The 14,934-nt window shown below is 44.2% G+C and overlaps 1 protein-coding gene across 1 annotated transcript in view; it reads right to left on the reverse strand.

Annotated features, from left to right (window-relative positions):
* Window positions 1-14,934, reverse strand: part of COL28A1 (collagen type XXVIII alpha 1 chain) — a 688,108-nt gene that overhangs the window by 87,818 nt on the left and 585,356 nt on the right. The window contains exon 33 of the mRNA XM_085630877.1: window positions 11,132-11,301. Coding sequence (XP_085487003.1) covers window positions 11,132-11,301 — 170 coding nt within the window. The remainder of the gene's footprint in view (window positions 1-11,131; window positions 11,302-14,934) is intronic.

Genomic DNA, 14,934 nt, shown 5'->3' on the forward strand with positions numbered 1-14,934 from the left:
CAGTTCGTTTTACTCAAAGAAAACAGGGCTGAATTTTAAAGGAACGTTTTTCTATTATTGAAAGAAGGCAATGATTGCCAACAAATTATTTTTTACCTTCACAAAGTTAAAAGGGCTCCAAAGAGACCCCTGCTTTTTGCAAATGCTTTACCATCCCAACTTGGAAGTCAGGTAATTTATCAATATTTTGCAATCAGATTTCAGTCACAAAACATTGATACATTGCATATCGATTCGGTGATGTGAAGGAACACTAACAATCCACCCCTTCCAGATGCATACTTGGGGAGGCATTTCCATTTTAGGCATCGATAAAACTTTAATGATTCCTAAATTGCGATTAGTATATTTTAAAAATAATTTTTGCAGTCACAAAATCCAAATCAGAGTGTTTGCAACTGTAAAAATGCTTTGTGCATCGGGCCCTTAGACTCGTACGCTTCAAGGTATTATTCACCTGACATTCTTGAGGCTTTTAACTTAAATCAATTAATAACCGAACCCACTCACCAGGCAGGACATACGTTAGATGGCATTTTTACAAACAACCCTGATATTAATCTGACCAAAATATTAACCCTCCCATGTACAGATCATTAGGCTGTCCATTTCAACATCAAAGTTGAGCAGCCACATCACTGCATACAGATTAAGCCATCCAAGGTACAAATTCGGCGCTGGAATAAAGTTCAAGGCAATGACCTAGAGTTGGCCCTTGGTCACTTTCCTGCCCCACTAGCGAAGTATAATAATGAAGCAGCCTCGCAGTCCAATGGCTGGCTATTGGTAGCGGCTGAGCGTGTTGCGCCTGAAAAACTGGTGACGGTAAAGAGATCTAAGATATCGTCACCTTGGTACAGCCCCGAGCTCAAGTGCCTAAACGTTAACTGCAGAAGAGCTGAGCGTCTCTGGAGACAGGATTACAGTAATGAAATGAAAACAATCTATAATTTAGCTATCCAACAATACAAGGAAGCAATTATTGCTGCAAAAAGGCTTTTTTTCACAACTAAGATAAAGGAATCCGTTAATCTGCTGGCTAAACCGCAACAGGACAATGCTTTTAAACCAGACAAAGCTATGTGTAACAAACTGGCCCTATTTTTTCAGGATAAGGTGCAAGGGATCTATAATGGCCTTCTGAGTACTCCGGGGTTTCAGGATAAAAAAGATCAATTGCAAGCGGCACACTCAACTCACTGTAGACTATCCCATTTCCAGACAGTCACAAACAATGAGGTACAAAAACTCCTCCTTTCCATAAAACCTGGCTCACACACAGATCCCTGCCCCGCTGCCATCATGCATTTGGCCGCCAAGAAGATTTGCGACAATCTTACACCTCTTATCTATCAGACCTATTCTTAAAAAACCAAACTTGGACCCAACCGAACCAAAAAACTATCATCCTATCGCTGGCCTACCAATAGGAGCAAAAATCCTAGAAAAGTCAGTAAACATAGCGTTGCCTGACTATCTAGACGCCAATAATCTACTGGATACCACACAGCATGGTTTCCGGTCCTGCCACTCCACTGAATCAGCCCTGATCACTGCAACTGAAGAGATCCGCAGGACGGTGGATGAGGGGGGGGGTGGGGGGGGGCGGTCCTCATACTCCTGGATCTGTCGACTGCATTTGACACCGTGAATCACACAGTGTTAGTGCAGCGGCTGAGAGATGTGGGGGTGGAGGCCTCTGCCCTGGCCATCCTATCCTTTTTGGAGGTGAGGGAGCAGAGGCTGTTCTGAGATAGACTGCAATCGGATAGTTTCCAACTTCCATGTGGCGTCCCACAGGGATCAGCCCTATCACCGACAATGTGTAACATCTACGTAACCCAGTTGGTCAGGCTTAACAGGAGGCATGGTTTTGCCCTGGTCATATGCTGATAATTCCATTGTCATCTCCATTACTAATCAGCCTGAGGCCACGCCGCCAGGTTTCATGCTTGTCTCACTGAGATCATGACCTGGATGAACCATAGCTTCCTGAAAATTAACACTGACAAAATGGGCATTGACAAATTCCAGATGAGAAAATTGCAATCCCCACAGAACGCCGCAGCAAGACTACTTCTAGGCATACCTAAAGGTCAGTCAACTTCGGCAGAAATCAAATCACTACACTGGCTCCCTGCCCAACAGAGGGTGGAATTTAAGGCTTTATGCCTTGTGCATAAGGCACTGTACGGTGGCGGTGCTGAGGACATCCAAAGAATGTTCCCACCCTATACCCCCCCACGCGCCCTTAGTTCTGCCAGTATGGGTCTTCTTAAGATCACTAAGACCATACGGGCAAGATGGGAGGCAGGTCGCTATCGAATTGCGCAGCAAAGTTATGGAATAAAATGCCTACGGCCATGAAACTTCAACCCAATTGGCAGCTCTTTAGGAAGGATTTGAAAACATGGCTGTTTACCCCCGCATAGGTCCCCAGTTAATACAGGGCGCAGATCCTGTCCACACACCCTAGCGCCAAGACGCCACGCAATGGAGCGCTCTATAAACATATAAACATAAACCTGTGGTGAATCTTCTAAAATTGTGATCTGCGTCTATTTTATTGTTCGGCAAGTAGTACAAGCTATTGTAAGTTCTCGAACTATTTGCATTTTTGCACAATAAAACTTTGTCCCTGGTTTGGGGCTATGCTTTTCCGATTATCTTTTCATAGTATTGTCTACATCAATCAAGTGATTTTGACATTTATCATCTTCCTGGAAATGCATGTGATACGATACCAAGTGACCATAGTGTTCGAGGTTTCTCGCATTTTGTGGAACAGATGGAAATGCCCTTACAAACTGGTAGAAAACAGGATTCCTGATTCTTTGTGAACATCAAAGCAAGTTCAAACAGATAGACCAAAGAATAACCGTGTTCTCAGAAGATATTTATTTTAATTATGCTTTTTATTATCTCGGAATGGATTTATTTTCAGAGCTATGCTAAAAAATGCAAGCAATTTTGTTATGTGTAGCATGCATGTTACATATAACAGTGGCGGGGGAACTGGTACTCTATGAGCTCTTCCAATCAAAGAATAATGCTGTCAGTCCCTTTGCCTTCATTACCGCTGTAATCCACTCTTGAAGGAACGGTTCTGACCTATGGACCTCTGATCTTTCGAGTAAGCCAATAAAGCAAACCATATTGTGCCTAGATCTGTCTTCTGAGGCTTTAAGGATTTGTTGGAGGAAACAACCTTAACAACATAACCTTTACAACGCATGCCATTACATCGCATGCTGTTGCAACGCAAAAGGTGTGCAGCAGCGGGTAGAGGTGTTGGATTTAACTCCAACACCTTCCCTACTGTTGCACACACTGGAGTTGGAATAGAAAATTAATCTATTCCAACTTCCAGCGCCCCCCCTAACAGAAAGCCGGAGTAAACGTTTACGTTGCAACAGCATGCGATGTAATGGCATGCGTTGTAACGTCACATATCCGTTGTTGGAGGATCATAGTTTTGCTCATCAATTGCAACACATTGGCTGTCGTATGTCCTCAATGTCCTCTGCACCCACTTTAATTTCTATAGCAATAGAGTTGATTTAGTGCTTCAGTACTGTTCTAGAGGTGGTCACTGCCTGGAGCTCTTCACGAAGGGGGGGCTCTTTCTCATGTGCATCAGGTTCTGTCATTCAATTTTTCATTCCTAGCATCAAAGGACAACTCCTTCTAATGCCTGCTGAAGGCATATTTCATCAGGTGTGTTCGTCCATGCTGTTGCCAAGCCTGTTTACCTTTTCCCACTTCAAACACAAATCCTTACGGCGCCTCAAGATAAGTCTTCTATAGTTGCCAAGCCCGGCTTGTCCCTTTACCTCCCTTTAAGTGTGCGTATCACAACTGCGAGTTGTGCACGAGTTGTGTCTTCACCTTTCCTGGTTTGTAGGTTGTAGCAATGACTCCCATGGTGTAATTACTGATTAGTTCCCCTACTTTCATCCCACAAATTCACTTCTTCATTTCCTCATTTAGTCCCTGTAACAAGGTGGGAAATATGAAGAGCAACAATCAGAACAACCACCTCTGACACCACCAACAATTCCTTGAACAGAGTCAGCTGTGTGGCAAACACTCAAACAGTTTCCCCTTCTATAAATCTTGTGTAGGCCTAAGATTTGTTAGCCACTTCCTTTGCCTTATCTTTCCCAGACTATGGTCAGACTAGTCTTTCTTCTGTCTTGTGGGTTCAGACTCATGTGCAAGTTGTAATTCTGTAAAGGCCCAGGTTCCCATTTATGGTGTCCCCTCAGCATAATATGCTGTAGTCAGGAGGGCACAACAGGCCCCAAATACCTTCATCCATATAATGCTGGCATGTCTCACTCACTGCCATGCATGTGGACAGGTAGGCCTCGTCACTGTCAGCCAGTGCACATTCCAGTCCTTCCCGCTCACCGCCATTGATCTATTTAGAGTTACTGCCTTTCAGAAATTGACTTGTATATAGGGCCACAGTTGTCGGCAGTGCTTCAATTTAGAAGCCATGTCACGCCTGACTGTTCTTAAGAACGTTTCCCCTCACTACTCTGCCATCTCCACTCTAGCACCTGATAACATAAAATATAACACTTCGGGAAGCCAAAAAGTCTCATACACGCAAAAGACAGCCACAAAAATAGCGAGCAGCATAGCAAATAATCAAAAGACATTTGCCATTTTAACCGACCAGAGCTTTCACCCAAAAAAAGGCCATTTTGGGCTTACAATGCTAAAGTGTATGCATAATTGAATTCTCTCTATACAAGTCTATAGGGGCAAACACGTGACAGAAACATATTACTTTCAGCAAAACTTATCTCATTAACAGGTGGCAGGATCTTGTCGCAGAGAAAATGCGAGACCTCCGTGAAGAAAAGATATAATACACGAACGCCCTGCTCACTTCATTCATTTTTTAAAACCAAGCTTCTAGTTAGTTGCCAGTATCGAAAGCGACGCTACATTTTTCTACGAGATGCAGAAAATGTGCAAATGTACTACTGCAAATAAAATTGCTTGTAGGCCTACTAGAGCCATGAATCTTAGCAGGCATATTGAGGCTAAAGGGCACTTCAGATTGATAAGAAAGCTGTGCATGTTGTGAAATACAGGTGCATAGAGACTGACGTTAAAGAAATAAGAATACAAGATTATGTTTTTACACACCACTACAGTATTCAGATGACGCTGTATAAAGCCTCTGGTACCTCAACGGCAGACCTTCTGCATCATCTGGAACCCAATAGCCTCTCCTCTATGTGCTTTGCGCCATCGCTGGCCGCTGCACACTCCAGTGCCAGCGCCACCACAAGTCTGTTACGTCTTGTTCGCTGCTTGCCTGGTTCTCCCAAGGATAAGTTCTCCTGTCCAGATGAGCAACCAGCTGGTCAAGGGGGGCCTCGCTTGACGCCTCATGGTGAACCAGAGGTCCAGTGATCACCCAATTGTCTGTTTCTCTCGACTCCAGACCCACCACCGCTCTTTTTGGTTGTGTTACCAGCAGTACCCCAGTTCTAGTTTTCAGGGTATTTCTCCCTGGAAGGTGGCACAATCATTGAGCACTACTGAAACACGGCCGCCTTGCACAGCATTTAGCCACGCCCTCCTCAATGAGGCAGACTCATACATGGGAGGAATTGGGGATAGAGGGCTCCTTTATCGCTCTAAACCAACGGGGGAGGAGATGGAATGGGGAATGAGCTAAATTCAAGAAAAAACATGCATTTTGAGAAGCTACACTAGAAGAGTGACTCTCAGAGTGGAGGCAAATCTCAAAGCAGAAGTATGATTTAATGTTCAGGTCATATATCAAAAGAGCAATTAACTAAAAAACATTTTAACACCAGAGCCCTGTTTCTCTTTTCTTCAGTGAAAGATCGCATATGTGTGTGTTCAGTTCCTTGCCGAAGAACACATTGTTCAATATCATGAGTTAAATATCACATCTTGCAAGGCACTAAAATATAAACGAGATTGAAAATGCCTAACTTAACCTGTAAAATCATTGCAAAGCCAACTGCTATGCACAGCGTCTGACATTTAACTTGAAAAATGTGAACTGAAAGCAAATGTCTTTAATGATCATGTGAATATTGATTGGAATTATTTGGATAGCAAATAATTTTGTTTCTGAGACTTTCAGCGAAATACAGTACAATAACAATATAAGTATGCATCAGCAATAATAGACACATATGCTGTCTGTCTTTTATAAGCAGCAGGAAGACTGATGGAGCCTGATTTTTAAGAACGTCTTGCTCGATCAAATCCTGCTCGTTGTGTATGATACTAATCCTTACTTAAGAAACATGACTTATAGAGTGTCTTGTGAATGCGTGAAAGTTTAAAACTGCATTGTAAAAGCTTGCAGAAGTGTCACAAACTGGTTTGAGATTGAGTCATTCATGACAGAGAGAGAAACCCACTAATGTGCTGGGATAATAATGTGAAAAGTAATAATGTAAATCATAGTTTAGCAAAATATTATTATGAAAACACTTAAGTAAAATGATTCCTGCTTATAGTTTCTTTGACATAAAAATCTAAGAGAAAGTGCTTGCTTAAATTCTAATGAATCGTAATCAGACTATGTTTCTAAGTTTCATAAAATTATGCTTCTTGTATTATTTCTTATGCATTTCTCTAAATGTTTTCAATATTAGCGTGTTTGTTCATTAGAAAATGATGAATTAGTAGTTTCCCATGTAGACCTCGAGATTTGAAATATATTTAGTTTTTATTATTTCCTTCAAATAGGCTAGAAATGCTGACCTGATTGTATTATAGCTATGAGTATTATCGCTGAAGGTTCTTTCCTACAGTTTGAATAATGGACATGTAACTAAAAAAACACCTGTATCAACCTTGTTGCAAGCTCAGAGGAGCGCGTGTGAAGCAGACATGAGAAGTCGCAAATGCATTTCCTATTTCCGAAGAGAAGTGATATAATACATTCTTAGAAAACAGTGAACATTGAACAAAGATATTACGTATGGGTTTCGGACGATTTGGGTTAGAAAACGATCACACCACGGCGGCACCACAGATTTTGACCAATAGAATTCATGCAAACTTTGAAAAAGTTATTTTGTGAGTAGGAATTGATTACGTAAGAAGGTATAATACTTCCGTGGAAAAAGGACAGGTACAGCTATTTTCCCTGTAAATCTTGAGCCTGACAAGCTGTCAGTTTGAACTCTGATTTTCCCTGAGCTGAACTTTCCTGATTACCTTCAGCAGCCTTCGACACCGTCTCCCACCGCACTCCCGCAGCCAGACTCCACGACGCCGGCATACGAGGAACCGCTCTCGACTGGATATGCTCCTTTCTCTCTGGCAGAACCCAAAGGATCAGACTCCCTCGCTTCCTCTTGGAACCTACAGAGATCAACTGTGGAGTACCCCAAGGATCCTCGCTCAGCCCCACGCTCTTCAACATCTACATGACCCCCCTCGCTGCCATCTTCAGACAGCATTGGCTCAGCATAGTATCTTATGCCGACGACACCCAGCTCATCCTCTCCCTCACAAAAAAACCCAAAGACACCAGACTCACCTTCCAAGAAGGAATGAAAGACGTCACAGCCTGGATGAGCAACAGCTGCCTAAAACTTAACTCGTAGAAGACTGAGGTCCTCGTCCCCGTAACTTCCCCTACTGTGTGGGACAGCTCCTGCTGGCCCCCGGTCCTCGGAAACCCACCCACCCTGACTGACCACGCCCTGAACCTCAGCATCATTCTTAACTTCTCCCTCACCTTGACCCGCCAGATCAACGCCGCCGCCTCCACCTGCTTCAATGCCCTCCGCATCCTCCGCAAGACCTTCAAGTGGATCCCCCCGAATGTAGCAAGACCATCACCCACGCACGAATGTATGACGTTACAACGCAAACATTTAAAACACATGCCTTTACAATGCAGTTTCAAATACACACCACATAATTCCAGACCAAACTATACATTTAAAATACACACCACATAATTCCAGACCAAACCATATATTACAACTACACAACGTAGTTACACAACACACCACATATCTCCAAACCAGACCACAGATTTCCACATCATACCACAAAATTACAACGCAAACATTTAAAACGCATGCCTTTACAATGCAGTTTTTACATTGCAACATCCATTACAACGCAAGATTTTACATTGCATGTCAAACACAATGCATTTTTAGAAACTACATTTACAACGCATTCCATGACATCGCATTATACCATTACAACGCATACCATTACAACGCATACCATTACATTGCATTTAAGGTAAGTGTTGGATAGTGTAAGGGTAAAAATTACTATTCCCACTCCAGTGAGTGCAACAGTAGGGTACGTGTTGGATAGTTTAAGGTAAAAATTACTATTCCCACTCCAGTGAGTGCAACAGTAGGGTGAGTGTTGGATAGTGTAATGGTAAAAACTATGCGTTGTATTGGTATGCATTGTAATGGTATGCATTGTAGTGACATGCGTTGTAATGACATGCGTTGTAGTGAGATGCGATGTAATGGCTGTGTTGTAATGGCATGTGTTGTAAAGGATGTTGCGTTGTATTGACTGCGTTGTAAAGGTAGTGCGATGTAATTACTGTGTAGGTAAAGGTTGTTTCCCATACTTTAGCATTCTATTGGACTTATATCATATCCTGGTTCTGAAAAATCTACAACTAATTCTTGGTTTGTATGATTTCAAGTTGCATTTTGTATTTTGCAATGTATTATCTCTCTCTTTCTTCTCTCCCTCACGCAAGATGTTATTTGATGATGTATTTGCTCTAAGCTGTGATGTATTGTGATTTACCTGTATTACAAAAGAATTACTGTCAATTAAATGATTCTATTGTATTTTTTATGCTTTGACCATTCATCTTGAAGTTTAGATAAAGGCATTTTGATGACTAATCCATGTGTTTGATGTTCTTATTGATGATATTATTGATATTGGGAAAGTATTATTATTAGATTGACACTTCTTTATTCCAGGTCCTCATGAAGGAGTGGCTTTCCATCTCTAATTATCTGAGTCCTTATTAGCTCTTACAAAGATCTATCGGAGGACCTCGGGGTTGTGAAATATTGTCGAGTTTCAATGGGCCAAACTCTGAGTTACTGTGAATAGTGTTGCTGAGGATTGAGTTGTAAGGTGTGGTAGGGAGCTCATGTCTGAGCTTACAAAAATATTTACACACACTTCCACTGGATCAACACAGATGGGTGAAAAACATCTCACAACTTAAGATACATTCAATAGAAGCAATAAACCACTATACGATCAAATTCTTTTTTTTCATGAAAAAAGGAGACTTTATATACGACCACAAAGTAAGATACATCATCCACAAACAATGCTAATAGCTCCCTGAGGTCAGGGTTCTAGTGTTTCCTGGCAGTCCCATGTGTTCCCATTCCTTCTCACTATCTGAATCCCCCATTCACTATAGGCAACATTCAGGTTAGGCCCACTAGCCACCAGAGTCTCAGGAATGCCACTCCGACTGTTTGGATCAAAAGTGTTCCAGTACCGAAGCGCTTTCTGGCAAACAAGTTCCCCCAGGGCCTTCTGGCCCTTCACTCAGTGTTACTTTCACCAGCAGGGATTGGCCAATCGAACACGCAAGGGCGTCACTCTTGCGGGTGCAGTGGCTGCAGCAGCTGCCTCAGGAAAGTTTCACTCAGGCAGCTCTGCAGGGGCTGCGGCTGGGTGTCCTTGACGCTTCCCCGATGCAAAGGTAAGTGTATTTTGGTCTTCCCCACACAGGGGATGAGGGAGGGGTTTATTTTGAAAGCTTCTGGTTCTGATTCTCAGTCTGGACTCGGGCCTGCACATGTCACCATGGTGGCCCCTCCTACAAAGATGACAGCAACTAGGTTATGAACCTTGTCTTCCTCCAGTGGCACCCTCTGGCATATAGGGTAACCACACCTGCTCTTCACTCAGGCAATATCCTGATTGGCACAGCAACAGGTTTTTACAAATGGCAGCCCTGTCTGGCGTAAGAGGTTTCTGGCTTACACACCGCACAAGGATGACGGCCCAATCCCATGCAAATTTTGCTGCTGCACCGTCTGGCAAATGAGGCTGCCGACTTGAACTTGCACACAGGCAATGGGCAGATTGGTGCAGGAGCCAACTCCGCACACCTTGCTACTTGGATTCACTCACCAGGATCCTCCCCTGGATCCTGCTCCCTCCGGTGCTCTCCTCTACCTCACATGGCAAGCAATGGTGCCCCAGGCTCCAGAAGCGGGTGGTCTTGGATGTCCCTGTACGATGTCCTCTCACCCAGCTAGAAGACTAGAAGGCCTTAGTCTTCAGCTCTGGTCATAGGCAGAGGTTTTACAGAACTTCCCCTCCTCTGTCAGCCCGTCTGGCTGCTTGACCGTTGGCCTTTTTGGGGGGCCTCGGCCTCCCTTCTTATAGTCCATTTCCATGTGCCAAATAAGATTTAGGGTCTGAGTCCTTAAAGTTTGTGTTGGGGTTCTGTTTCCATTTGAAATGTCCTCCAGAAGCAGTCTGTCACAGAAGGAGCAATTCCAAATTGGATAGCCACAGAACACAGGGCATGGGAGTGACTAGAGGTTCACACCTGGATGTCAGCCACAGTGATATGTGTATCAAAAGGCTACCCCGGGCCTCTGACCTACTCTTAATGTTTCTCATATCAGCCACATCTACATCCTGAGATGTGCCCAGGCCATGGGCGTAACACAGGCCCCCGCATTCCCCGCGGGGCGGGGGGCCCCGAGCTGCAGAGGACTCCCTCAGCACAGTACTCAGGCCTGAGCGCTCCGGATTAAATCCGGAGCGGGGGTCACTATGTGTACATTGCAGGGGGACCCCTTAAACTTTCGTTACGCCACTGGCCCAGGCTCCTTTCCAGTGACCTCTCTCTGAATCAAAGAGCACTCGTTACTTTTTTTAAGTTTTGCTATTACGTAATACTTAGCTGTGATCCCTGGACAGTGCAAAGCAAATGATGTTATGGTGTAGCCCTAAAGACGTTTAACAGTACCCCTCTAATCAGATCACTCCATTCCCATCCAACGTTATTACAAGAGACAGAACGTCAAATGTCCCTTTTCAGCTTGGTAATGTAATCAGTGGTTATCGTGGGCTCACTTACTGCGCGGTCTATGCTTGGTGGAGGAATTGTAGCTTTAGATGGTTTGTCGTTGTGTCCATTATCGTCGTCAGATATTCTAAATCCAGGGGCACGTGATGACTTCTCCATTAAACTAATGTAGGTATCAAAGTCCTTCTCACAGATCTTTTTGAAAAGCTTGTTTTCCAGCGCTGAAAAAGGCGAAATAAAAATATTAAACCACACAGAGATATGAAAAGGCTAGCGCAATCTCAGAAAAAATATTAGGGTTTCTAAAATCTCATCTAGAAAAAAATTACATTTTCAGAACAAAATGGAGGGATAAGGAGAAACTTCCATAGATGTGTTGTTTGTTGGGCTAGAACAGGTCAGTGTTGACGTGCTTTTTATGTTGCTCACTCAATAACTAAATGCAATACGAGATATTGCATTATGGGGAATAAATGCATAAGAGCTTTACATTTCCCTATACATTTAAAGCTAGCACTGAAGAGAAACAGGCTCTCTGTAGGTTCGAGATTCCCTCCTGCAGTGTCCCCGATACAACTTTCTATGCATTTTCTCACTTTGGCTTACTTGATATTTTTTCGTGTGAAGCAGACTTTTGTCACAAGTCCCCAGACAAGTTTTCTACATTGTTTGGCAGGCTGATGGATAATAAGGGGACAGATTGAAGTGGTACTCCTCTAAACATGGTTGGAGACCCCTGATTACAGTGGTGATTTAGAGGGTTTTTAACCTGCAGGGCGACTGCCCATCGACTCCCTATTTGTTAATTAGTCCAATAGAGTATTGATGGGCCTCCTGATTCCCTCGGATATGCGACATGGATTAGGACATTTTGTTGCTCAATATCCGTAAATGTGAGGCACATTATTGTATTTTGGTGGCAAGCATGTCTTAACTCCACGTAATGCGTCTTTAATCCGCTACCTGATGCTCCCTGCCCCTTACCTCAATCTTGAAGGTCCCTTTCTACTCCTATTGCCATAGTTTCTCATCCTCCATCTTCCCGATCTGTGTGTTTTTCCCATTGATTCTGGAAAATAAGTGCTGGTCCCCAAAAATAAGTGACGGTGTTCCCACTGGCAACCACCAGCTCAAATTAAGCACTGATGGCAAATCATTTTATTGACATCCCTTTTTATAGTTTTTTTTGTCTTGAGATTTAAGGTAAAAAATAATTAATAGTCACCCAGTGGTGTTTCCCTGTTAGAGAGAGGGTGCAGGTGCAGGTCAGTGGGCTGCTAGATCTGTGTTGACTACTTCACAACTACTAGGCCTGCACGTAAAAGTTAGAAATGAAACACAGACAGCATCAAACAAGTGGAGAAGGATTGTCCAAAAACATAAACAGTTTCCGGCAAGTGCAGTCTTTTGAAATCTTGTAACTTGGCTGAGGAAGTGCTTAATTTGAGCCTGTGCTTTCCGGTGCTAAGCACCGGCACTTAATTAGTTTCCGGTGCTGGGCACCATCCCCTAATTGTCCACACCATACATAGAACAGTCTACCACATGGTGGCGCTGCTCATCTACTTTAGAGATGAGCAGAACAACGGTTGTTTAGCAATACAATGTACATTAAAATAGTGCTAATACCTGCTTCCCCAGCCATTCCTTTAGCTTTGGGGACCTGGAATAATCTGAACTGTCGCACTTGCAGGTGAAAGAGATGGTTAGTAGTTGTTTTGGTAGCGATGACAAAGGCGATGGGTGGTGCAAGCTGCAGTGGCCTCCTGGTCAGGGCCCTGGCACTTAATATTTTACAAATTAAGCACTGAGGACATCCCTGCTCATGTTTAGGTTTGGCATGTAATCACAGAAAAAGAGCATTTAGAAGCAGTATAGAGAATGGGTCTATGGCTCCAGCCCATGCAGAGCTTCTTTACAGGCATTTATTGGGCGACAGTTGTGTCAGAACTCTGATAAAGTAGTTCCAATGCACTGCATGGACAGCAAAGGGCCCATGCCATGCTCATGGGGTTATTGTTATTATATGTTTACTGTCCACTCCCAAAAGAAACTGTCCCTGCTGCGGACAGATTGTCTCAGAGATATATAATGTTGCACAGTGGCAAGCTCCACATGGGTGACAGCAACAGGGCTGCTGTAGCAACAGCACATCTGACAAGCAGCACAAAGCCTATAGTTCTAAACTTCCCTCCAGCTTTGAAAGGAACTCTTTCAGCTTCTTTATTTTTTCTTTTTTTGCAGTTCTACATAGCGAGAACTCCGTAGGTATGTGAGCGCTTCACATGAGCACCAGTTACGTTACACAAGGACACATTAATGTTTGTAGGCATGGGGTGAATAAGAATCACAGGATGTTGAGCCGACTCCGAGACTCAAACCTGGTTCCGTTAAACTAAGAGCTTAATTTAGGATGGCCACAATGTCCAAATGTAACGAGACGGTGGTCAGTTTGGGCGGCTCAAAGTGGAATCTTACCGACTGGCGAGGGTTTGCCTACTACTGCTTCAAAATGTGAAGGCGCAGGGTTCTCCGCTCCACGGGGCATATTATCAAGGACCGCGTTAAAAATGATCGCCGGTTTAGCGGCAGAAAACTGCCGCTATAGCGGCGATAATGGGCTTGATAATATGCCCTTGTGAATTCCCATAGAAGCTCAGGTTCTGGTGTGAACCTGGGCTTCTATTGGAATTCTCCAGGGCATATTATCAAGACCATTATCGCCGCTTTAGCGGCAGTTTTCTGCCGCTAACCCGGCGATAATGTTAACGCCGTCCTTGATAATATGCCCCCACATGACTAAGTACCCTTTCACTTCTGAGCCCCACAGCATATAAAAACAAGCATTGGCATAGCCAATAGGTCTCGCCTTTGGGACCTTATAAGTGTTTAGCCATGCAACAGTTGCATAACTAAATACTTATAAGGTCCCAAAAGCGAGACCTATTGGCTCTGCAAAGCGGCCGCGAAAGTGAAAGTGATCACGATCAAACATCAAAGCGGTCATGCGGCCCGAAAGTGAAAGTAATCGCGGTAAAGCGCGATGCGCGCGCCCGCGCACATGCACTGTAGCTCTAGGCTGGCCTGGTAGCACTTTTTGGAGCCCTCTCAATAAGTCTCGTCAGACCAGCGCATGCGCTGGGTCAGGCGAAACCTAATGAGCGCCACCTAATACCATTGCCAGCCTTCATGACCCCAAAGCTACATCGCGAACCTGCTGTATACTGTGCTCCAGTTGGCGAGGTAGAGCTAAGCTTGAGCCAGTGTCATTGGTGAGAAACAACCTGCGGCCCTCCCCTTCTCAGCCTGAGGCTGGCCAGAGGTAACAGACTGAGGTGTCAGCACAGAGGGCACTGGGCTAACTGTCTCATGTCCCACCTCCCTCCCACATGTTCCCTTACAACTGGTAAGTACATGTAAGGGTTGTCAGGAGTTGGCTGTGGGGATCGCATTACAAGGAGTGACTGCTGGAGGAAAAATGCAGGATGAGGAGTGTGCCTGGGTGAAAGTGCCTGTGTATGCACTGGATAAGGGGCTTCCTGTTTGAGTGCTGGGTAAGCAATGTGCCTGTGTGTAAGGTGCTCCTGTTCATGTGCACGGTGAGCAGTGTACCTTAGTGAGTGTAGGATAAAAGATGTGTCTGTATGAGTGCATGATGAGCAAAGTGCACAAGTGCAGGGCGTGCCTGTATAAATGTTCGGTGGGCTGTGTGTATTGTGTGTCCGGTGACAGGTGTACCTGTATGAGGCCTGTCCCAGTATCAGTGCAGGGTGAGAGGTATGCTAATGAGTACATAGGTGTGTGTTTTGCCTTTATGATGCCAGGATGATGGTGTGAGTGCAGAGTAAGCAGTG

Source organism: Triturus cristatus, chromosome 10 (genome assembly GCF_964204655.1).
Source record: "Triturus cristatus chromosome 10, aTriCri1.1, whole genome shotgun sequence".
In the NCBI taxonomy this organism is placed as follows: domain Eukaryota; kingdom Metazoa; phylum Chordata; class Amphibia; order Caudata; family Salamandridae; genus Triturus; species Triturus cristatus.